The sequence below is a fragment of the Drosophila melanogaster genome, chromosome 3L (assembly GCF_000001215.4).
Source record: "Drosophila melanogaster chromosome 3L".
NCBI lineage: Eukaryota > Metazoa > Arthropoda > Insecta > Diptera > Drosophilidae > Drosophila > Drosophila melanogaster.
The window spans coordinates 9,636,211-9,660,543 of record NT_037436.4 but is presented as its reverse complement, the minus strand read 5'-3'; the positions used below and the strand labels follow the sequence as shown (position 1 = coordinate 9,660,543).

The 24,333-nt window shown below is 41.9% G+C and overlaps 5 protein-coding genes across 12 annotated transcripts in view; 1 reads left to right on the top strand and 4 right to left on the bottom strand.

Annotated features, from left to right (window-relative positions):
• fry (furry) overlaps window positions 1–24,333 on the top strand; it is a 47,270-nt gene that overhangs the window by 18,560 nt on the left and 4,377 nt on the right. For all 8 annotated transcript variants that reach the window (NM_168357.3, NM_001274710.1, NM_001259771.1 and 5 more), the window contains 8 exons: window positions 16,997–17,116; window positions 17,203–17,336; window positions 17,418–17,516; window positions 17,587–17,721; window positions 17,787–17,958; window positions 18,031–18,136; window positions 18,202–18,537; window positions 22,711–24,289. In NM_168357.3, the coding sequence (NP_729520.1) occupies window positions 16,997–17,116; window positions 17,203–17,336; window positions 17,418–17,516; window positions 17,587–17,721; window positions 17,787–17,958; window positions 18,031–18,136; window positions 18,202–18,537; window positions 22,711–24,289 (2,681 nt within the window). The remainder of the gene's footprint in view (window positions 1–16,996; window positions 17,117–17,202; window positions 17,337–17,417; window positions 17,517–17,586; window positions 17,722–17,786; window positions 17,959–18,030; window positions 18,137–18,201; window positions 18,538–22,710; window positions 24,290–24,333) is intronic.
• On the bottom strand, window positions 1,111–16,435 carry CNMaR (CNMamide Receptor). Its single transcript, NM_001031951.3, has 7 exons — window positions 15,058–16,435; window positions 10,058–10,200; window positions 9,326–9,564; window positions 8,817–8,938; window positions 6,941–7,059; window positions 6,751–6,821; window positions 1,111–1,742 (listed from the first exon to the last, which is right to left on the bottom strand). The coding sequence occupies exons 1-7, from the start codon at window positions 15,706–15,708 to the stop codon at window positions 1,645–1,647; spliced, it is 1,443 nt and encodes a 480-aa protein (NP_001027122.2). The 5' UTR covers window positions 15,709–16,435; the 3' UTR covers window positions 1,111–1,644.
• On the bottom strand, window positions 18,631–19,531 carry CG18180 (uncharacterized protein). The gene has a single exon (NM_140084.2). The coding sequence runs from the start codon at window positions 19,510–19,512 to the stop codon at window positions 18,718–18,720; it is 795 nt and encodes a 264-aa protein (NP_648341.1). The 5' UTR covers window positions 19,513–19,531; the 3' UTR covers window positions 18,631–18,717.
• CG18179 (uncharacterized protein) lies at window positions 20,404–21,273 on the bottom strand. The gene has a single exon (NM_140083.3). It carries the CDS (start codon window positions 21,253–21,255, stop codon window positions 20,449–20,451), a length of 807 nt encoding a protein of 268 aa, NP_648340.1. The 5' UTR covers window positions 21,256–21,273; the 3' UTR covers window positions 20,404–20,448.
• On the bottom strand, window positions 21,523–22,432 carry CG8329 (uncharacterized protein). The gene has a single exon (NM_140082.2). The coding sequence runs from the start codon at window positions 22,415–22,417 to the stop codon at window positions 21,638–21,640; it is 780 nt and encodes a 259-aa protein (NP_648339.1). The 5' UTR covers window positions 22,418–22,432; the 3' UTR covers window positions 21,523–21,637.

Genomic DNA, 24,333 nt, shown 5'->3' with positions numbered 1-24,333 from the left:
TATCCATGCTGCAATTCGATTTAATATCATATTTGTTTTGAGGGCGATGAAAATTAAGGTTTTTTAAGTCCTTCATCTTGCTTTAATATTATTCTTATTTACTTTCAGTATTTGTTATTTAACTTTCGGTTTGAAATGTAAAAAGGCTTAAATTGCTTAAAAATCAAAATTTTATGTATATATACATGTATGTAAAATTGCGGTTTTCACCTTTCAGTACAATTCCTTTCATTTTTATTCGTTAAGTTTCGCAGTGTGGCAAGTGGTGTTTATTCGCCTTGTTTGTTGGTGCTTGAATTTTGCATTTTAATTTTATATGCGTATATGTGCGTACCATGCTGTTATTATTTTATCTCGGGAGTGCCTGTAGAATTTTTATTGCATTATATAAGAAGATTTAACAAGCTTTGTATGCGTAAATAGCTCGCGTATTCGATGTCTTCTGATTCCCTCGAACTTTGTTTACATTTAACGATGGAATATTGAAATTTTCCATTCCTGCGTATCTCTTTCGCTCCCAAACGCTTTTGGCTAATCTCTGTGGATATTCTTTTATAAAATTGAGCCTATACCATTGTTTTCCACTTCTTAGAAGGTTTTTAGGAGGCAGATATCCCACTAGATGTATAATTAGCCCAATTTCAGTGTTTGCACTTGTACATTTTCAGTTGTTTTTTTTTATTATTTTTTTGTAAAGTTCGTTAATAAAGGACTTTATTATTTTTTTGTAAAATTCGTTGTTAAAGTACTTTAAGATGTTGACTGAACAACCTTGTTCGTCCACGTGAAAACAGCGTTTGACCTTTTTTCTGCCTTTGCACTAAGCTGATGAAGTTTGGGTTGCCTGCCTCTTTTGTCCAGGATGCTGCAATAGAAGCTTAGTCCTGTAATGTTGAAAATATAATAATAAATCCATGGCATTTGGTCAGCATCCGTAACTGAAATAGCCTTAGCTCGGGATTGCGAACATGCAGTGGCTTTAAGCTACCAAATTTTAAACAATTCTGTTTTACGCCCGTTAAAGTTGCTGCAAATAACGAGAAGTCATCTGAAATTGTTATGCTGAAATGGAGAAACCAATCCAATCAGAAGCTTATTTTGCCGAATTTTCATTTAACGAAATTAACATTTATTACATGAATACATTTTCGCGTTTGGTTGGTTAGACAGTTATAAGTTTTTATTAATCTAATCTATTGGGTTTTACGATTGACGTTTTCAAATTGTATTTCTGTGGTTAGGTTTCAATTAAGTTTGGCGTGCGGATTTGAATTCAAATTTGAGGTTCGTTATAATAGCTGCTTAAATATGCGTATACTTTGGGAAGCAAAACAAAAGTTAATTATTCTATTACTATGTGGTTAGTTAAACACTTAAATCAATCGAAGTCGGCTTTTGATTTTATCATTTTTGTTTGATTCCGCTTGGCTATGACAAACATGAGAAAATAAAGGTTTCGCCTGTGCTCCATTCCATATTTCGTAAAGTAATTTTTACGTTCTTTGTGCTCTTATTTCATATTATGTTTGCTGAAATCTAATTAAAAACGAAATTCCGGCTCATCCCGCGGCCTATTTCGCAATTTCACATCATTCATTGGCCTTTGCAGCGCCTCTAAGTTAATTTTCCCGTAAGCTCAGCCATTCACTTGAGTGGATGCAACTCGTGCATTTCGTTCCAACAATGTTGCGTCATCATTCGACGACGTGTGGATGTGCCAGTATTGCGACAGTATTCAGAAACTGAAAGGAAAAGCCAAACAGTTTGGTTAATTATATGGTAAAAAAAAAGCATTTAATTAAGTCTCTTTCGGTTGCGAACTGCCATATCGGCGATGCATTACGTTAATTTCTGAATGCAATTTGAATGGTTATAATTAAAAGTTCCTTTGCGCGAATACTCAAGGATTCTTTTGCGAAACTTACACCAAACTAAAAAGGTTAAGATTGCAATTTGTATCAATAAAATGCGTTCGCCCTTCTAACACATTTTCATTATCCCATTATAATTACTTTTGATCTAAATCATATATAAAAACGCTATTTGCCTTCAATTCAGCACAAAAAGTCCATTAATGGATTATGTGCCGTAAATAAACATTCAAAGTCAAAAATAAATATTATTAAAGCCAGATAAATCATTAGGACATTAACTGTTAGACTAAATCAGTATTTGCTCATGTATTTTTGTTGACATTTGTGCGTCCTTTTTCCAAACTGTCATTCACCTGGACTTTTGGATTTACGTTGTTGTCGGTCCGTATTCAAAATCCCAGCAGGGCGCACAGAAGTAGACTATAAATTTGGTACTTTGGGGTTTTCAATGCCTGCTTAACTGGCTTTTTGGCTCATTTGGGACAAAATTTATTGGAATACCAGTGGAACCAAATGTGAGAGGACTCGAACACTGAACAAATCGGATTTAAACCCCTCTGAAAGCACAACGAATCAAAAGTATTCAAACGGGTTTTGTTAGCTGGTTTTAGCAGAGTGTAGCAGCATATTCAAATTCACTTGCTTTCGTTCGTTTTTGTTCTGAACATATTGTGTTTCATGGCAATCTGAGCTAATCAATCATTCGTGTTCGAAAGCAAACAACGTCCGAAAAAAGTGCCAATAAACGGAGAACACTTTTCAATGAAAATCATGTTTGTCTGTCTGGTTTGCATTTGGTCCTTTATGATCTTTGCTTTTGGGTAATTATGGTTTATCCTTTGACAGCAATTGTATATTCGTGGCTCATTTGAATTCACCTCAAAATTAAACTTTCATTCATCCGCCTGACATTCGACACACTTTGTTTCCCTTTAATTATTTAAAATATCTCTTCGGGAAAGTGAACAAACAAGATGTATAAATAGCAATCTTCTGCCACTTGAGCTTCTTGAGTAAAATTCCATCCCTTCATGGCGTTTTGCCTCCAAATTTTTGTTGATTGCCATGTGTGGTTGCTGGCGTCCTGGCAAGATTAATGATGACGTGCTTCGACTGTCCTTGAAGCCGTCGGCTTATGTGTGACTACTATTTTTTTTTTTTATATACCGTTTCTTGTAAGTTATTAAATAAATTATACAGTCACACACAGAAGATCATACGCATCTCGTCATCGCACAGGTCTTTCAACCATCTTTATCAAACGGAAGCCATCGAAATCCTAAGTGAATTGTCGTGTTGTTTTGTCAGTGAATAGTCTATGGTTCGGTGAAATTTGTAAGTATGCTTACATTTCGAGGAGTTCAAGGCTGCGTTCGTCTATCCACTTACTATTCAACCCACAACTGTCATTTCCTGGCCAGACTTATGCTTCATCTGCGATAAATCATTATAAATGAGTCGTCTTACACAATATTTGCTAAAGCGATATGTGAAGTGTTAACCACTGTCGACAGTTTTTCCAGCTGAAGATCTTGTTGAATAATTCTCAGAATATTATGAACTTTTTTTCTTAAGAACTTAAAATGGAAGTGTGTCCAACACCTTTAAGACTTGCAATCTAAATAACCTTTATCTGCGATAAATCATTATAAATGAGTCGTGTTACACAATATTTGCTAAAGCGATATGTCAAGCGTTAACCACTGTCGACAGTTTTTCCAGCTGAAGATCTTGTTAAATAATTCTCAGAATATTATGAACTTTTTTTCTTAAGAACTTAAAATGGAAGTGTGTCCAACACCTTTAAGACTTGCAATTTAAATCACCTTAAGTCAACGAAGGTGGAACATGTTTAGTTGCCTTTTTTTCTATGCTTGACTAGCGTGAGGCGGCAAGTGGCAATGTCTTCTCCAGAGAAAAGCACTGATTGACTCGCCAAGGAAAGGACTGGAGGGCATTGGGATTGGCTTCCACCGTGAGGCATCCTGAGGTGGATGCGTGACTGGATAGGTTGGTAATTTATGGCCAATAAGCAACGCCTAAATGAGGAAGCGGGACGAATCCCTAGAGAAGCGGCAATTGCCATTGCATTCAGCGCACGTACAACGTTGCGTATGAGTAATGCCGCGCGAAAAAGGAAAATGTATTTGCGAAACTTAACTATACCACTTGCCGCAGGTCATGATTAGGCGCGAATAGATGGGTGGTAATTTAATGTGCGAACGCAACGCTTTTCTCATCAATTTCCGATGTTTGATTTTCCGATTTTTTTTTGACCGGATTTCGATTTCAACGAGAGCATTTTGAAAACGTTAAGTCGATCAATCAGATTGCATTGAGATAATTTTTATTCAGTATTCGACTTAACTGTTTTGCTTGTTGAAAATCTGATCTGAAACATTAAATTCCTTCTTGGCTACATTTTTTTTTGCCATCTGCGAGATATTTTCTGCTTCAGGTGCAACTTTTACACATTAAGAAACCCAAGAAATATAGAAATTTGGATTGTACAAACAGCTAATAGTAATCATTTTGGTACATCTCTTTCATTGCGACATTGTTAAATGTAAATTCAATTGTTGCAAATGTGAAAATCCTTCCCCTTTTACCCACTGCACACGCAAACAAAACAAGGACACCTCGAGTATTTGCATGGTGTAAACATTTGCATGGAACACACTTTCTTATCCTGTTTGATCCTTTTTGGCTCGCAGCTTCCGCCAAAGAATCCTTGCTGTACATCTACTTCTGCCGTTCACTTTTCCCCAGTTTTCATTTTCATTTACATATGAATTTTACTCTAACCAAGGCCCCTTTTTTCTCATTGCCGCGCTGACAGGATGGCACAGCTTGTGAAACTGACTTGCGTTTTCCGGTTACTCTATTTCCCGCTTTTAACGAATTGGCCAACACTTTTAATTAACAAGTGAAAAAGTGGAAAACCATACTTTAAAATAAATATGCACCTTGACATTTTTATGACTTTTCGCATACACCACCCCAGAGAGCTAAAGAAAAATAGCTCTTTAAAAATGAACACGGTTTTAGTAAGATATTAAAAATGAATGAACCCAAAGGTGAGCTGGAAAATCGTAAAACTAAATTTTACGACTGGTGAATGAATGATGGTTGAATCGAAATGGGGGGTGAATATTTGCTGTCAGCTAAAGGACCCGGTGGAAAACTCAAAACAAGTCATATAAAACTGAATTTAAATTTATATTGAATTTATATTAGGCCCAACTCTACATTGTTCGCAAAGTTTTTTCAAATCAATACATACTTTTAAATAAAATTAAAGCATTAAAGCAATAATATTTTTCAAACAAAGTTAATTTGCTTACATTAAAGTCTGTGGTCAAGTTGCAAGTCAGGGCCTAACTATATTTTTACATAAATTTGTGTCAAAATGGCTTTCAGTTTGCTGACCAGGAGGCACACTTTAAAGTTTTCATTGAATGCAGGAGAAAGTTTCCTCGAGCGTAATGGAAAATCACTTGCCCCAGTTGCATGTCTGCAAAATTGCATTCGCAAAAAGTGAGCAATTAAAATGGGATTTGTATTCATAACCTTAAGTACTTCTTTTCTTGTCTAAATGATGGGCAATTGACCTAGAATTGATGCGCTGTTCTATCTGAATTAGTTATGATGAAAGCCGAATTACTCTGTAGTATATACCCTATAATCCTTTTCCACTCCTGATTAGCGCTTACATCCTTCATTTCTTGACCCTCTTTTCCTTTGGCTTTCCCCCGTTGACATTGCTCACCGCTTTTCATTAACAGAAGGCATGGCGTTAGCTGCTGATTTGGTTTTTCCCCCCACTGCTGGTGCGTTTATAGGATAAGTTTTCCACGTCTCTGGAGAAGGAACGACAGCAACAAAACAACAATTAGTGTTCCGGTCTTTCGGGTAGAGGGAAAATTTAATTCCCAAGAAGAAAGTGTAGTGGCCGCTTAAATCCATACGAATCTCTGCTACAGACACATCCATCCGTTTTGTGCCTGGCTGAGCTGAGTTTATCTGGGCCTTTGTCAAGCCAGCAGAATCAGAATCAGCTGGAAAATCCGAGTGTTAAAAATGTTTATTCTGCCACTGGGTAAGTTCGTTGTCGCAGACGCCTTTAATCAGCAAACTCCAGTCTCGATCTAACTTCATTTTACCAAATTAGAAGCAACTTAAATTGCATTAAAGCATTAAGTGCAACACGTTTTGGAACATTTGTCCCCAAGTGCAGATGTCAAGCGCAGCTGTGAAAAACCGCAGTCTTGTTCGGCGTTTTGTACACGATTTAACCAGCCCTAAGTATGCACTGAAGTAAAGTTTGTTGTATTATTTCATGCAGGAAGGAACCATTTAAGTTGCAAAGTTGTAATCCTAAACTTCTTCTGCCTGCGCTGACTAGAGGGCATTTTCTGCTTAATTTTCTCTGGCAACCTGCTTTTGTGCCATCAAAATGATTGTTTTAAATGCTTTAAATGCATTAAATTTAATATATCTTGCTTAGAGAATCGTAAGCTGTTGAAACTTAATCGTATTGTTTATGCATGAAGAAAGCTTCTGGGTAAACCAATTGTACTCGTACGAAATTTAATCGCAGTTAAGTCTGAAGTAATTTGACACAAATCCCACTAAACTGGTATGTCTGAAATGATTGGAATATGAGTTGAATATGATCGTGTAAAAATGAACTAATCCCAGTAAGAGATTTAATAAGGAACTGTGCAAGGAGGAATGTCCGGGAATATTAAGTGTGCCTTGCACATCAAATCGAATGTTTAAGCACATAAAATCGCATTTGTCATATGAGATTTTCTCATTTGAATGCAATATGTGCCCTTATTCCTGTTCATTGCAGAGAAATTCACCCACTCACCTGTCACTTGGGTGTTTCCCGCCTCCCGTTGAGCGGATGAAACCCTTCGGAAAATACTCAAAACGGCTTTGCTGTAAAATTCGATGAAAATGAAAAAGAAGAAAATATACTCATGAATGTATTTGAATGCTGATAAAAGCCGGTTCCATAAACATGCGTCATTTGGGGTAATTTGCGGCGCATTACTTACCGGAAATTCTGTCCACTGACGCAGTAAAGCACGAAATTGATGCCAAAATTGGTGATGAAGAAAGCGTGAAAAATATATTGCAAAGCAATTGTGGAATTCTGGTTTCGGGCCGACTCCGTCTGCAAAATGATGGAAGAATGACAAAAATGGTAATAGCATCAATCGGAATATGTCGTCTGTCAGTTATTAACTTATACGTTGTCCTGGTAACTGCTGACTTTCACCTTTGAACTTCTAATTTGGATAGGCGATATTGTTGCAAAATTTTGCATAACACACTAATGGGTGAATAATGTCTGGAATTAGCAATTTATCTTATTTATTATGTGTAATGAGCACGTGCTCGTTGTTGACCCCTTGAACTCGAAGCAAATGTCCAAATAATAATTAAACTCCTGTCTGTCGTCCCGCCGTTTTCACTCAATTAATTTCAATGTTTGATTTTGCGGCATTTTAAAAATTGACATGTGAATTGGGGTGAAAAAAATCAATACCATGAAATACTATGTGTCCATTATGATTCGTTAATGCCTCTTACAAAAATCTGAGATTTTCGTATAAGTTATTTAAATGGCATGTGATATTTTTTGAGGGGCGGTATCTCAGCTCCGACGATTTGTTTTGCATGCAAATAAAATGTGTCAAAGCTGCGACAGTTGACGACATGTATTCAATTTGGAGTAATTTGGAATGACAGCGTTTTGCAGAATGCTTTGATATTTTTTTTAGAGCCAAATAGAGCAGAATTTCAACAACGAAAGAGTAATTTACTGCTGACAAACACACAATATTAAAGAGCAATACCCTTAAAGTTCTTGTGTGTATTGATTTGAATTTAATTAACAATTATGCAAAGAGCTTAAATGCTTCATTTACGAAGTTTATCTCATTTTCAGAAGTCAGCTTAATTGAAATGGTAATTTCAATTGAATTGTATTGGCATTTGTGCAGTTTCCTTTTATGGAAATGATATGTATAGTAATTATTACGTCTATCGCCTAGTGTACTTGTTTTGACACGAAACTGATTTTATTTTTATGATTTGCCTCCGAAGTGCACAAACTAATTAAACCATAATTAACACCTATGTGCCTTTCACCATGCCAACCGGTCTGTGCTCACCTGTCGAGGATATTAAAATGTTTTGCCTTTTGATGTAAGCAATTCTTGGATTTAACACTACAGTTGAGCTAAGTGGGCGAAATGGAAAAAGAACTTCAGTTGGTTGAAGCAATTGGCCACCATACCCATACTAAGCTACAACTAACTAAAATAGTTTATAGTTGTCATGACAACATTTCCACTGTTGTTCTGGCCGACTTAGATATGAGCATGGGTCAGAAATTGATCCGAGCTCCACCGCCATCTCTCGCATTTGTGGCCAGATAATTAGCAGCAGACAGCTGACGTCCAACTTATAATACTACATACTTGCATTGTTTTGGCCGGGCAATAAGCATATCTGCACTGAGAGAAAGTACCACCTAATTGGCATTAAAAAGTATAAAATTGGATAACAACATGGTAAAAAACCAAGTGATGAAAAAAACCTCTAACTTTAAATGCTATCAATATTAACTATCTAAAACATATATTTCTTTTTTCTTCTCGTCACTAAGCAACTATTGTACATATATTTGGAATATATTTGTTTTCGGTGTACATTTGCCTAGTTTACTCATCCCAAACCACAATCAGTATCAGGCCAACGGCTACTAATACAATTATCTGGGTCAACCCAAAGTAGTGTTCCATCATTGTGCCGGCAAAACAATGCATATGTGCTATCTTTGTGACCCGATATAATGGCAAAGATATTCAAGCAAACTGATTGCGATTGGCCGAGATGAGTTGGCATTATGTTTGCATCACTTACCTCCCAATAGGCCTCGATGCGCAGCAGGCAGCTGGGCAAATTGAGGCAAACAAAAACCGTCGAGACAATTAGCAGCATTTTGGTTACCTTGAGCTGCGATGAGTTTTGCACCTTGCGACGGGCTATGAAAAAGGAAAAATAACAAGCAAAAGGGGTTAATCTGTGACAAGCTTCACACTTCCGCAGACTTCATAATTAGTTGAAAATTATATGTAATAGTTGGCAAATTGTTTGACAATTTGTCAGTGTCGCACAAACTTGACTAAGAGTGCAGCTGTCAGAAAGTTTCGCATACATTTTTCCACCAGCAGCTTTCAACGTCTTTTGTTTTGTCATTTTTTAATGTCAGATGGCATTAAAATGGCTTCAAACAAATTCACAATTTGCCGAGCCAACTTAAATGGCTTAAGTAAAAGTTTCAGCTCTTTAGCCAGAGCCAAGTTGCTGGCAAATGTCAGCAGTGACTGTCAGGTGCATCGAAGCCTCTGACTTTTTCCGAGGACTCTTACCTGGTTTCTGCGTAATCTCGCAATGGTGTTGGCAATTGTTTATTTGATGCTGCTGCGACTGCTGTTGCTGCTCCTGATCATCCGTCTGCCTGTTGGCCACATTATGCTGTCCACTTGGATGCGTTCCCGTCGACTTCTGGCGCTTCAGCGATGCCGATAGGCGGTACGAGGCCACTGCAGATGAGGCTCCGCCCGATGAGTTCGACGAGTTCGATGGCATGCTGTTCGTTTGGGGCTTCCTGAATAACAAACAGCCAAACAAAATTGCATTAGGAAATTCTAAAGTTACTTTCTACATTGTTATGATTTTTAGAGAATTAAAGTATAATGCTTAAACTTATGCTTATAAATAGCAAAGGGACTTCTATGAACTATGACAATCATTTGGTACTTCATAAATCGGTTGGCTTTCTGTAAATAAGCATGTATACCTAAACATTTAATTCAACCGAAGGTATATGAAAATTCAATTAACTTTTTGCAGCTTGTTTTCGAGCGAGAGTGGTTATACATTTGTAGTTTAAATTAAGTTACGTGAAACGTTTTAAATGAACCCTTTCTGTCGCAATGTAATATAGACATACATATGTAGCAATTTTAATGCAATTGCAGAAGCAATGCTATTTTGTTTCCTTTTTTCGCACGGACTTGTCATAAAATCCCCCCAATGGCATTTTATGCCAATGGTCAATGAGACGAGAGGCGATTATCCAGTGGTCGGTCACTACTCACATCTTGTGCATGGTCAGCGTTCGGCGAACGGTGGCGAACTTCCACACCGTACAACCTGTACAGGTGTTCAGAACGGCGATGGTGGTGAAGGGCACCGCATAGACAACTATGGTGTCCCAGTAGTTGAAGAGGGCCAGTTGTTCCTGCGAATGAGAGGAGTATTTTTTTTTTTATTATTTTTATTATTATCATCGTCGCTCGCTGTGGTTGCAATTCGATTGGTTTTTGTGGCTGGGCCAACGTGGCGTATACGCAAACCGTACACTAAATCGAGTATACGCCACGGGTACGTAATTTGACCTTGTCACACCCACTAGCTTTAATCGTATTGCGACCAAAATAAAGTTTTGGTCGGGATTTTTTCTAAGCGCCAATATTGTTCTTTTGGCTCATCGGCTAAAATTAATTAAATTTAGAAATAGAAATAGAAATCGTATTCGTAATCCATTTGCGTGTGTCACAGAGCACGTGGATAGTTTGTTGGTGTGTCGCTCTTCTTTCAAATCGAAATGCCCAACGGGTTTAAGCAAAATCGCGAGTGCAAGTTAAAACCACATTTCCTCGAAAATATCCTGTTTCAATTTGCATAATTCGCTAGCGGAGAAACTTAACAGAATTATTTCAAGTTGAGCCGATAAGTTTCAGCTTCAAACAACAACAAGAGTTTGACCTTCTGGCCCGTTTTTAATCTCGGCATACTTCTCGGCATTTTCTGTTCGGCCGGACTGCTTTTCCCGGACTCTCTCGTTTAAAAGGGGTCAACTATTTTCACATCGTCTTGTGCATTTATTTCCCACTTTTCATTTTTCCTGGGGGTGAAAGCTTTTCGAGCAGGCAAATTCCTGGCCGCCTGCATATTTTCATGTCCGAAATGTTCAATCTGAAATGTTCCAGGATGCTCGAATTAATTTCCCCAAACACAGATGTGGCTGGCCATTTGGCTTGGCTAATTTTTGGCCAACGCAATTCCATTTGTCTCAATCACAATTAACCAGAAATGGAAGTCCATAAGCGCATTACCATCCATTAAGGAAGATGGTATTCTGTTCACCCGTATTTCCCTAATCAAAGCAGCTGCTCGGCCAGCTATTCAAGTTCAAATACTTTAAAGAACTGTTAGAGTTCCCATTCTAGATGTGCCAGCATCATCAGTGGGCTTTGTCCTAATTCCAAGCGTCTCCACTCAGTTTGCATAATTTCAAGTGTTGGTATTCATCAAAATGTATTGCAGAACCATTGCAATTATGTTAATCACCTACTGACAAAATCGAAATGGCTCATCAACTAATTTAATGCCTAAACCGACTTTAAAACTTAATACACAATCTGTTCATAAAAATGTTCCCAATATGAAATTTAAATATATTTCGCCAACGGCGCACATCTTTTGCGTACATGGTATGTAGTGTTTTGATTACATTTTCATTTTTTTTTCTCTTCATTGGTTTTGAAATCGAAATGGTTCGGTGTATCCCACTTTAATTGTTCCGTAAATTAAATACGTTTTTTTGTATATCTTGTGTCAGCTGAGCAAGCGAGTTAAAACCATCGTCTATTGATCGATCATTTTATTTGTCGACTGGCCATTTGATTCAGGGCCTTTGGGGCAGTAAACACCTTGAAAAACACTCTGGAAAATCCCCCAATGGCTGTCATAATCGTAAAAGCTGACCTGCTTGACCAAACCATTCAATCTATTTACTTTTCTATTTGCTTTTTTGGGAAGGGCATCCCAGTTTTTTTTGTTTTGGACGACGGTGTGTGTGTCAAGTGGATCAAAGTGTAATAGCTCGTAAATTTTCAATCAACCGACGATGATGATGATGTCTGCCCTTTGAGGCTTCTAATACAAGAAATTTGTTATGGGAGTATAATTAATCTTGAAGAAAATTTAATTCTTTCTTTATTGTTATCCTTTTAATAGTACAGAATTTTGCGATTTTCGATACAATGTATTGAAATGGGTTGGGGAATAAAAAAAAAAGTTTGCAAATCTGCAAATTTGATTCAAACACGTTTCAAAGAAAATGTTAAATATATGAAGTCTTGCAGTCCGAATGCAAATTGGTATATGGCTATATCCGGAGTTAAATGTTACCCATGCCCCTGGGCAATCCAGTGGCCACTTCCTATTCAATTCCATGAATATTTTATTTGTCCTCTATCTTTGGTCACTTCCTGTGGCCTTTATTTTGGCACATCGAGATTTTCATGAGCTTAGTCGATTTCCATTTGGCATCACATCTGCTAGCCTAGTCACATCGCACATCAAAGGCGACATCCTTATTGATGACTGTCGGGCATGGCATCGATTTTTATTATCAAAAAGAGCTTAAATCAAATACCATTTAAGTAGTAATGGACATTTTTAATTTGCTATCTTTAATTGGGATTGCCATTTTCCGCGAACGCTGAAAATTAGGCAACGCTTCTTTTGTTATTCGGCTATTCATCGACTTGCAGAGCTTCCCGAGGAGCATCTGGTCGGAGATTCTAGGGAGTAGCGTCTCTGCTGCTCCCTTCTTCCTCAGCCGGCTATTACACAATGATTTGTTTCCTTCAATATACCTACTGGCAAGTGCAAGCCGTCTATTTACAGCTTAGAACCGATGTCTGTTTCAAAATTTATGTGGCCCTCCGTGTTCCCGTTTGGCAATATTGTTCACCGCACGTCGCAGCTTCCATGTGACCACCCACCCATACTGAACCCCACTCGCATGCGAATCATTGGGTGCTCCCAGCCAGCACATGGTTGCCCATGGAATTCGTGCATATTTTCCTGCTCGCTAGACTTGTGCCATCTGTTGACTGGCTTTGGAGTCGTGGCTACCATCACTCAAACGGAATTGTTGTCAAACGAAATTGCTGACAATTCACGGGTACACTCAGAGATATTTTTTTCTCAACCTTAGTTGGGATTATGATTCCTCAAAAATATGTGGTAATTTTAAATAAGTGCAACAAGTTGGAAAAGTATTGATTTAATCAAAAGTGTTTGTGGGAATAACAGCTTGATGTGTCAGTAAGCTTTTAAAGTATTCCCTTCCCTGATTATCTATTTGATTTAAAATAGGGGTGCAGCTGTTTTCCTCAGTGCAACCTCTGCTGATTGAAAGCGCATATTGCCATTTGAGTTTAGAGTCCTTCGCCCGCTCAACTGATCCATCAAACAACCAATCGAATCGGGGAATAAACGTAGGCGCGACACTTAACGCTTCATTGGGGCCAATTTGGCTAATAGGCCGCCTGGCTGACTGGCTGGTCGAATGCTTGGCTGATTTTCACTTTGTATCCTGGAGATCCTGGCCTTCTGTTTGCATTGCACTGCGTTCGCCCACGCATAGTGAGAAATTAGCATTGAATTTCAGGCCTCAAAAGCGAGTGCCGCCAAGACAAAGGTAAACAGGTGGAAAAACGCGAATGAAATTTGAGATTTATTGGGCCTTGAGAATTGGAATTGTCATCCTTTGGACGCAGTGGACACACCCAATGTGGGTCGTCGGTCCACGTGCCAGGCGGTGGATTCGATGTTTCTTTTTATTTTTTTCGTCCTGTTTGTGTCCAGAAAAAATATTTGTCTTGGCTTACGGGTCGGTGAAATGCCCTTTTGTTTTTTAGTCATCCTTGTTTACACAATTTTTTGAGCGAAAGTGAAAATGTTCCCTTAAGTTTTGCAACGCAGTTTATTACGGATTACGCAAATAAGCTGAAATACGATTATAAATGGAAATTGTTTCCATATTCTTGAATGCAAAACTGGATTGTAAAATACAAATAGCTTTCAATCGATGCTGAGTTAGGAATACTTCTCATTTAGTCTCTTTATAAGAGCATTTGTATCTTCGACTTTTCCGCAGTTTTTATCTGGTTTAAACGTCTTGACATTTTTGGCTTTTCGCTATTATTCTTTTTTTTTTTGGCCTGTTGTTTGACCCGTTCGTTAGCCAATTTGTGGGGCCTTTTCTGTTTCGCCAATGAATGCTTAATTTGCCTGGTTAACCCACACAGCGGTTGGCTATTCGTCTTTCGGAACCCAATTAATTGACTAATTGCTCTAGTTTTGGCCAAATTAGTGGGCACTTCGTCCTGCGGGCCGGCGCATGATCGGCATATCTTAGCGGTATTTATTGCGACTAATTGACAGAGTGTCAATACCAAGTTGAGGAAAAGTGACGAAGGATTCGAAAGAGCTCCGGAGCTGTCAAGTCGGAGTTTGCCCGGAAAACATCTGTAAATGCCTTTGACAGTTTCTTCAGATTATCCCTTGTCCTCTAAACTTCTGCTTATCATTTTCCCGGAAAACTTTCACTCACCCAAATCGAATGCTTAAACATATTTTTTGTTGAATATTTGACAACAATGTAGCTGGCCATTTGGCAAGGCGAAACCTACAATGCCACTCAATTTGAATAGCAATACATATCTAGACTAGTGGCAGACAAAAAAAAATATAATAAAATAAAAAATATAATAAAACAAATACCAGGATTTCCACGTGTGGGTTACCTTTGGTAAAGCCAAATATTGGTGCGGGAAATGGTAGATAAATTTCCGTTGTGCCGCTGGTTGCTAGTGGCAACCCAAATGAAAAATTCAGGGAACTGTAAGAATGCGTTAGATGAAGTCTGAATTTCGATGCATGACAGCATGAAATTGCTACAACCTGAGAAGTTTTCGCTTTGATTCAGAAATTGCCCGAATGGTTTAAATAACTTTCAAATACCAATACAATTTTGAAGCTATGTGTATGTTTACACCATTTAAGTGGTTAGTGCCTTGCGGCAAACGCATAATTTATTAGTTGCTTCCACTTTAAACTATTGCTCAGTGAACCAATTTCCATTTGTATGGTCTTCATTCATATCTTGCTGAAATCTTTTCAAAGAATATATACGCAAATTGAGATAAATTTCAAATTTTATGGGTGAATGGGTATGAACAACGCGTACAGTATAAATTACGCAAAACAATAGACTAATAGCATTTCTGAGCACACTCACTTTGTATTCCGAGTTGAGATCGCAAATGGTCGTGTTCAATTTGGGCATAAACACCGGCTTGGCAATGACTATATAGGGCAGACAGTGCAGACATCCCACGAGTGTCAAACAAAACAGGACGATCTTGGCCCGGCGCACGGTGCACATGGTCTGGCGCTTCAGTGGATAGATGACGGCAATGAAGCGCTCCACGGTGAAGGCCACCACAAACCAGACGGAGCAGAAGCTGGCCAGGTAGCTGAAGAACGTGAAGAACTGGCAAAAGTAGTTTTGATTATAGATATCCACATTGAGGAAGTTCAGCCACTGTGCGAAGAGTCCGGCCAGGAAGCAGGTGTCGCTCACTGCGAGAGCGGCCAGGTAAAAGCTGGAGGACAACTTTCTCAACTTGGTCCTAAAGAAGACAAACACGGAGAGGATATTGCCAATGCTGCCCGTGCAGCAAAGCACTGGTATATAGTATTGATGCACGAAGTGCCCTATAAAAAAGGCTATCCTTAGCATCTCCTCATCCTCGCCAGCTGATTCATTCGCGTCCATTTCCGTTGTATTGTATTCCGTGACATTGGATTCGCCCAAAGATGAACTGAAATCTGCTTCTGTAGTGGCAGTTATGTTGCCACTACTGCTAGTTATATACTCCATATCCATGCTTAATGCAATGCAATAGTCCTTTGTTGGTTAGTTGCTTTTATTTTGAGATATTTCCGGAACAGTTTGTATTCCACTTGGACACGCTCATTACTGCACTGCTCTATTTATTTTGCTTTTAATTGAAGAAGGTCAAAGGCAAAAACTATTTGCATTTCCTCGGACATATGTTTGTCCATTGCAATTGATTGGCCAATCAAACTAATTCACTTGGCACTTTCACACGAATTTCTGTTTCCGCTTAACTTAATCTTAATTAAGAAATTTTTAACTTTCAAACTTTGTGCCAAACTTTTCTTTCGGCAAACTTGTTGAAACTTCCGATTGCTGTTCGCCTATGTGTTATAAGTTCATTATCGGCCAAACATTTTTTCCACACAGTTCGTAATGATGTAAACAAAGAAGAAACGCCAGGTAAAATCATAAAAAAAAAACTTTTGCCACACACAAAAAGTTCTTGTTTTCCTCAAAAAACTTCTGAGGGTTCTTGTTTTCACAAAGCACAATTTATTTGCAGTCTAGTTTTATTTTTGAATTGAATTTTTTTTTGCGCAAGCCATAGACATTCTTCGATATTTTTTCAATTAATTGATAATTCTCGGAATCGAATGCGTGTGTTTATATTCGGGATTCGCTGTCTTTCAAACGCTCTGTTGAGTTTGGCGGCCAATTGGGCTGTTGATTCCTTGCCGGTTCGTCCAACCAGCAGGACAATGAGCGCGCAACTAAGCCGAGACAATGGACGTGGCAGCCTTTTAAACTGCTTTCGATTGACTCTTGGAAGGCGCCAAGTGAAAGCTTTTTAGCTCGACCACTGCGCCGGCGCGGATTCATTCATAAAATCAACAGGTGACAAGGTCAGGGTTGGCAGGAACAGCAGCAGCAGCAGCAGTGGCAACAAGTGGTAGTTGGTGCCGTCGAAGGATTAGCCCAGCAGGATTCGCAGGAGGAGAACGGCGCCACTAGGTGGTAGACAATGGGCCGCTAAACAGCCAATTCTCGCGCAATTCTTGTGGTCACATTGTCACTGGGCGGTAATGAAAACAATAACAAGCCGCCGCCGTCGCGGCTTTTCCAGTTGCCGGAAAAGCTCTTTTCAGTGGCATTGGAAAATGGCCAACAGCATTACCGGAGGTTATACTTAGTTGCCTTTTGGCCGTCCTCCAGTGAGGAGCCCTGAAATGGCCACGCAGCCTGGGGCATTGCTTCCTGGTTGGGCTTTAAAATGTCGTAAAATTTTACGAGATCTACTACTGAATTAACTCGTCGTTTTCTTTCCCATTTTCAGAGGATGACAAGGTGGGCACCTTGGACGTCTTGCTGAGCAGCGCTTACTGTCGATCCCAGCGCTTCCTGTCGAAACAACTGGCGCAGCTACGACCGGAACTTACCATGTCCATATTTTCTGGTGAGTATTTCATCTCTGTTAACTTGAAACAGAAGAAAAAATCTAAATTTATCAATATTTATTTTATATTGGGATATATATTACAGAAATCACCCATCGATTCCAAAGTGCTCGAGAGGATGTGCGTGCCCTGCTGCTACAGTGTCTCCTTCCCTGGCTGCAAAACATGGAGCTGGTGGCCACAAGTGTGCCGCCCGCCACGCCCCTTTCCTACATTATGGTAAGCGAAGCATGAAATGGCTCATCCTCTTTGAAAACCGGAGACGCATTCAAACCTTTGCTCCCTTCTATCCTTTGGCAGTATTTTCCGGATTCAGGGACGCGAGGACGACGCGAGGGCACCGGTTCAACGGAGGCAACGGAAATGATTCTGAACAATCTCTTCTACATCACAGCCAAGGTATGACGATATACTGCTTATCTTCACGTCACAGCGGATGGACTTTAATCTTTAATTGTTTCCACTGCAGTTCTCCGACGCCCATCCACGCGACATCGAGGAGCTGTGGGGCACACTTTGCCAGTTCTGGCCGAACAATCTGAAGGTTATCCTGCGCTACTTGGTAATCATGAGTGGCATGGCACCCACTGAACTGCTGCCCTATGTAAGTGCCGTACTTCAACGGTAACCAGGAGTATCTTTGATGTTTTCGAAAATTTCTTTAATCAGGCCAAGCGAGTGGCACTTTATCTGGTGCGGAGTTGTCCGGATCGGTTGTTGGATGAGCTCATGGCCGAGCTGCAGACGGTGGAGACGCTCAACTGTCTGATTGAGCGCACGGAGACGCCACCTTTCTACCGATTGACCAGCATGCGAAAGGCATCCAGTCACAGTGCTGATGGTAGGTCTTAAAATTGGCCTCTCGGCAATCTAATACTTAAGTGTTGAATTTAAATTGATCATTTTGTGACAGGCCAAGCTGCAGGTGGCATTAATGACTCCAGGATTCAGGACCTGGCTGTTGAAAAGGGCACAATTCACACCAAGCGGCACAGCGGAGAGGATCCCATGAAAATAGGGTAAGTCCATTTGATTGATTAAAATTTTATATGGTATTAATATATTCAATATTCAATTCCCGCAGAACCTGCAAATCGGACAGCGGCATTAGAGCCTACACACAAGCAGCCGCAGCTGCTGCCGCCGCTGCAGTTACTCCCGGCTCAAGTGGAAATCGTCCACCTCGAGGCGCCGATAAGATTCGCGCCGCATCGGGACCTTCCATACTTCCTCGACCAGAGGATATACTGATTAACGATCCGGAGTTGCGGCAAGAGGAAAATGTAGAGCTGCGCGGAACGTCGGATGCTGCGCCAAACGGCCATCCACATCCACTGCCAATGCCAGAATATGGAGGATACTTTGCTCCACTCACTGAGTTTCTACCCGATGTTAGTTTACCGATCAGTGGGTTCCACAGGTGAGTTGTTTCGATATTTTTTGTACATTTAAATACATTTCCTTAATATTCAGTACGCAAGTTAATACTTTTCAATAGATAGTCAAGAAATTTGGTTTGCAGTTTTCGAATGAATTTATTTAGAAAAGCAAAGACTTTGCTGAAGAATCCTCAACATTGTCATTACTGTTCCTAAGTCAATTAGTAGGAGATGCCAGTCTGGTCGCGGATCCATTCTAGGTAGTCCGAGACGCGGGTGTAGCCAGAGGGTCCGTCGTGGCAGCTGACGGAGGCAAAGGTGATCACACCGACGAGACGAGCATTGTCGTGTGTAACCAGGGGGCCACCGGAGTCACCTCCGCACACGGACTTTCCGTCGGCGTGACGGGTGCACATGTCGGTACTGGCAACCGAGCCGTAGGCCTGCTCGCACTCGCTGTTGCTGATGATCTGGACATCGACGCACTGCAGCCAGTCGGCCAGGTTTCCGTTGTCCATACCACCCCATCCGCAAGCGACGCACCAGGTGTCCTGGTAGCGGTCGTTCTGCTCGTTCATGCTTGGCAGAGGGATCTTGTTGATCAGTCCGTTGAAGTCGACATGGGGAGTGCGGATCAGACCAATGTCTCGGCCGCCCTGGGAAGGCCAGTCGGGGTGGCTAATGAAGTTGTCGCGACGGACGGTCTGCCTGTAGGCACCGTTCCAGCCCCAGTTGGATCCGTAGTGGATCTCCACGTAGTCTCCGGTCAAGCAATGGGCGGCAGTCAGGATCCAGTCGTTGGCAATGATGGTACCAGCACCAACGGCACCACTGTTGCTTCCATCGGTACGGATGAACAGGCCCACAATGTAGGGAGCCTTGCCCTCGGGCGCTGGGTAGCCGTTGACAATGCGACCCTCGGCTCCCTGGGACAGGAGGGTGGTGCGGTTCAGACCGGTCGGGGAGGCGGCCACCAGGGCCAAAGCCGCGGAGAGAGTTAGCAGGAACAGTTTCATGGCTGTGAAGAAACTTATTCTTCTAGTCGAGGCAACCTGCTTTTATACGATTTTTGAGACAATATTTATTGATAAGGCTTCCTATTATCAATCAACAATGAAATCGTATCTCACCCATACTTAGAGGATTCATTCATGCCGTGCACTTGAGTTCGTAGTGTCCGTTTCTAATCATTTGTTATGGAATTAGCATCTCAGGCGGGATTGGACCACTTCACATCGTAGCTATCGGTACAAGTAGGAAATGCAAAATATACTGGGAGCCGAAGTGCCTCGTAAATCTATTGTACCCCTTGTGAAGCAGGTAAGAGTAGATAAGAGCATGAGCTGATCTATAAATTAGGCCGCGAAAGAACTCAATTGTCGTGACACGTAACTAATATAGTAGACTTTCGCTAGCCAAGATGCCAGCCAAAAAATAACAAAATAAGTCGTATATTTCCCTTATTTTGATAGTAAATTCGTCAGATTTCACAAAATGGGGGTTTTGCTAGCTCTGTTATCTTTGACTTCATATGGTTATCTTACTTGAATGCAATAATCACACGTCTTATTGCCAACTACTTATATTTTACTTAATTTATTTTATTAGAAAAGTACTTCATTATAAGGGCGTACTTTATGGCGTGTGAAAGAAGCCTTTTGTTGACAACAAATATAGGGATGCTAAAAATAAACATATTTAAATACTCCTTTACAGCGCGGAACCGTGTAGGGATTTATTTGTTAGAAGCACCTGGTTTGGGGCACCTTGTTGGGGACACCTTTTTCGTGAGGCGCGCCTAAGGGGTATGTTGTATGTGCATATCGTTTGTGCAATCTTGTACGGAATTTGGTTAACCGTATACGTGGCACATTCATCACCACATTTTAATGAATACAGTTATATTTCATATAAAGATTTTATTAAAAAAATACAAAGGATTTATTAAGAGTTTAGTAGGAGATGCCGGTGTTGTCACGGATCCATCCCAAGTAGTCGGTGACGCGGGTGTAGCCGGAAGGACCGCTGTGGCAGTCCACCGAGCCAAAGGTAATCACTCCCACTAGCCGAGCGTTGTCATGGGTAACGAGTGGACCACCAGAGTCGCCTCCGCAAGAGGATTTGCCATCGGTGCGGCGCGTGCACATGTCAGTGCTGGCCACGGTGCCGTAGGACTGCTCGCACTCGCTGTTGCTGATGATCTGGACGTCCATGCACTGCAGCCAGTCGGCCAGGTTGCCATTGTCCATGCCGCCCCATCCGCAGGCAACGCACCATGTGTCCACGAAGCGGTCGCTCTCCTCGCTGAAGCTTGGCAGGGCGACCTTGTTGATCAAGTCGGTGAAGCCCACGGAGGGAGTGCGGATCAGACCGATGTCACGACCGCCCTCAGCGGGCCAGTTTGGATGGCTGATAAAGTTGTCACGGCGGACAGATTGCCTGAAAGCTCCGTTCCAGCCCCAGTTGGATCCATAGTGGATCTCCACGTAGTCGGTGGTCAGACAGTGAGCGGCGGTCAGAATCCAGTCGCTGGCGATGATGGTTCCAGCTCCAACCGCGGCACTGTTGCTTCCATCGGTGCGGATCAACAGTCCCACAATGTAGGGAGCCTTTCCCTCGGGCGCTGGGTAACCGTTGACGATGCGGCCCTCGGCACCCTCGGAAATGGTCACCTGGGGCAGAAGGCTGGTGCGGTTGAAGCCTGGGGAGGCGGCGACCACGGCTAGGGCCACGGAGAGTGTAAGTAGGAACAGCTTCATGGCTCGGAGGAAACTTAGTATTCAGCCCAGAACAACGCGTTTTTATATACGACCTGGTAGCCTTATCGATTACGGATTTGTTCATTGTCTTTGTGTTAACCGTATCTCATCGGATACTCATAGCCACACGCAACGCAATATAAGTTTAATTTTAATCAACTCAAGAACTTTTCTACTTGATAACCATAAATAAATCATTAATTTAGACACTACTAAAGTAAATTCAATTTACAGTTTGAATATAGTATCAAGTAAACCCCATTTTCTGCTCAATGTGGATATATATATATTTACATAGGTTCATTTAAAGTGGAACAAAAATATCAGAATATCTGGATAGACAATGATTTGATTTAGATTCATCATTGATCGAGTCTCCTTGTTAGTAATAGGCAATTCCCGACTTCTCTCGGATCCAGTCCAAGTGATCGGACACACGGGTGTAGCCCGATGGTCCAGACTTGCAGCCGATGGATGCAAAGGTGATAACGCCCACTTGAATGGGATTGTCGTGAGTGACCAGTGCTCCGCCAGAGTCGCCACCGCACACGGACTTGCCATCGGTGGCCCGGGTGCACATATCAGTGCTGGCCACCGATCCGTATGACCTGGCGCATTCTCCGTTGCTAATGACTTGCACGTCCATGCATTGCAGCCAGTCGGCCAATCCTCCATTGGCCATTCCTCCCCAGCCGCAGGCCACGCACCACCAGTTCTCGAAACGCTCACCTTTTTGGCTGAACTTGGGCAGCGAAACTTTGTTGATCAGATTGGTGAAGCTGACGTACGGGGTGCGAATGAGTCCGATGTCGTGACCAGCGCTATTGGGATATCCTGGATGGCGAAAGAAGTTATTCTTGTTCACCGTATGCTGAAGCTGACCGTTCCAGGCACGATTCGAGCCGTAGTGTATGGTCACGGAATCGGTGGTCAGGCAATGGGCAGCGGTCAGGACCCAATTGTTTCCAATTACGGAACCTCCGCCCACGGCTCCATTGTTCATTCGCAGGCCCACAGCATATGGTGCCTTGCCTTCGTAGGCTGGATAGCCATTTACAATGATGTCCTTGGGACCACCACCATGATGAGCCGTACGATTGCGATTCCTGTGGGCACAGACAGTGGCAACAAACAATAGCAACAATACCAGCTTTTTAGACATGCTTAAAATTAAATCTATATCGCAATGGTTTTTGCTTTTTATAGAAGAAATGGTTGCATGTGTTATTTACGGCTGGGGGTAATTAGTCTCCAGTCCAACGTGGGTTATCAGTGCTTTCGACACTTAATGAGTGTGGGTATTAGCTCAGATATACTTTGTCAATGGTAATACATTTTCACAAAGAAATACATTTTTATTTTTAAACCCATATTGCCTAAATTTACTTAACGCTGCGAAGTTTTTCTGATTCCTCCATTTAATGTTGTCATACTATATACATATAACACTTGCAGATGCAATGTGGCCGTTATGCTGCTCACCGACATTGTAGTGGACGGCATTCCGGGCATCGACTGGACCCTTCACTTGCCCCTGATGCTGCACATCCTCTTCCTGGGACTGGACCACACGCGCATCATTGTGCGGGAGCATTGCAAACAGCTGTGCGTCAATCTGCTGATCGTGCTGGCGGAGCACAATGATCACCTGACGGTGGCCCGCATCCTTTTGAACAGTGAAACGAGTAAACTGGATCTGGGACTCACGGTGCCAGCGCTGCCCGTGATCGACAATAACTTTACGGAGCTCCATCAGCAATTCGACAGCTATCTGCTGCACGTAAGTCCCCAGGCGGCAGCCTATGCCCTGCAGCACAATCTTTCCAGCTCCACGATCATAGCAGCGCATCACCAGAATTTATCACAAACGCCGCAGAGTCAGCAGCAGACGGGTTCGCAGAATGGACAGACTACGACGCCCCCAGGTTTGACTGCTACTCCAGCTGCACTGCAAATAAATCCGAATAACTCGGAGAATTCGGAGGTACCGCTGATCCATCCCGATGAGCATGCTCCTCCACAACCGGGTCCCAGTATGCCCATTGCCCATGTGATCAAGAGCCTGCTGAAGTTCCTCGCACAGGACACGTGTCAGCCACTATGGAACTATGAGGATATTACGGCCAAGGTGTGGGCAGTAAAATCTGCCGAGCAATTAAGCTGCTTCCTCAAGCACATGGTCAAGGTGTTTGCAGATAGTTATCCCCAAGCTCGCATCGCCGAGCGCTGGGCGCAGACTGCCCTCCAGTTGGGTTTATCCTGCTCATCACGTCATTACGCCGGTCGATGTCTGCAGATCTTCCGGGCGTTGAATGTGCCCATCAATTCGAGAATGCTATCGGATATTCTCTCCAGACTGGTGGAAACCGTGGCGGAGCAGGGTGAGGACATGCAGGGATATGTTACGGAGTTGCTTCTAACTCTAGAGGCTGCAGTGGATAGTTTGGATTCGGATTTCCGACCCCTGGATGTGATGAAGGATATATTCAAGAGCACCCCGAATCTGAACAACAAGGATGGAGGACCGAACTCCATTTTGCCCGGCAAGAAATCACCATCGGGAATGACGCCACAATCATCGAACTACTCGATTCCCAGTCATGGAAGGAGTACCAGTTACTCGGTATCCTATTGCGGACGAAAGGCAAACAATTCACCCTGTGACAAGCAGGTGGAGCTGAGGAATCGATCCTCTGGAATCGATCTAGAGCGCAGCGTCGTCTGCAAGTTCGGCGTTGGCGGCGGAGGAGCTGGATCAGCACTTTCCCGTTCCCGGAGCGCCCAGAGTCTGAAGATGCTGGGTGATACGGCCACGCAGGATGATAAGATGACCATTTTGGCGCAACTGTTTTGGCTCTCTGTTTCCCTGCTGGAATCGGACTACGAACATGAGTTCATGTTGGCACTCCGTCTGCTGACCAGGGTATTGCATCGACTTCCATTAGATCGGCCAGATGCACGGGATAAGGTGGAGAAGTTGCAGCAGCAGCTAAAGTGGACAGCCTATCCGGGTGTTCATGCCCTCCTCTTGAAGGTATGTTTCTCAATTCCCTCAATAATTACCAAAAATTTACCAAA

Bases quoted from the DNA above. Each gene is read 5' to 3' on its own strand.
- CG18180 (NM_140084.2), bottom strand. From the start codon at position 19,512: ATGAAACTGTTCCTGCTAACTCTCTCCGCGGCTTTGGCCCTGGTGGCC.
- CNMaR (NM_001031951.3), bottom strand. From the start codon at position 15,708: ATGGATATGGAGTATATAACTAGCAGTAGTGGCAACATAACTGCCACT. The intron at 9,565-10,057 runs GTGAGTAGTGAC...TTTGTTATTCAG, and splicing joins ACGCTGACCATGCACAAGAT to GAAGCCCCAAACGAACAGCA. The intron at 6,822-6,940 runs GTAAGTAATGCG...CGAATTTTACAG, and splicing joins GTCAGTGGACAGAATTTCCG to CAAAGCCGTTTTGAGTATTT.
- CG8329 (NM_140082.2), bottom strand. From the start codon at position 22,417: ATGTCTAAAAAGCTGGTATTGTTGCTATTGTTTGTTGCCACTGTCTGT.
- CG18179 (NM_140083.3), bottom strand. From the start codon at position 21,255: ATGAAGCTGTTCCTACTTACACTCTCCGTGGCCCTAGCCGTGGTCGCC.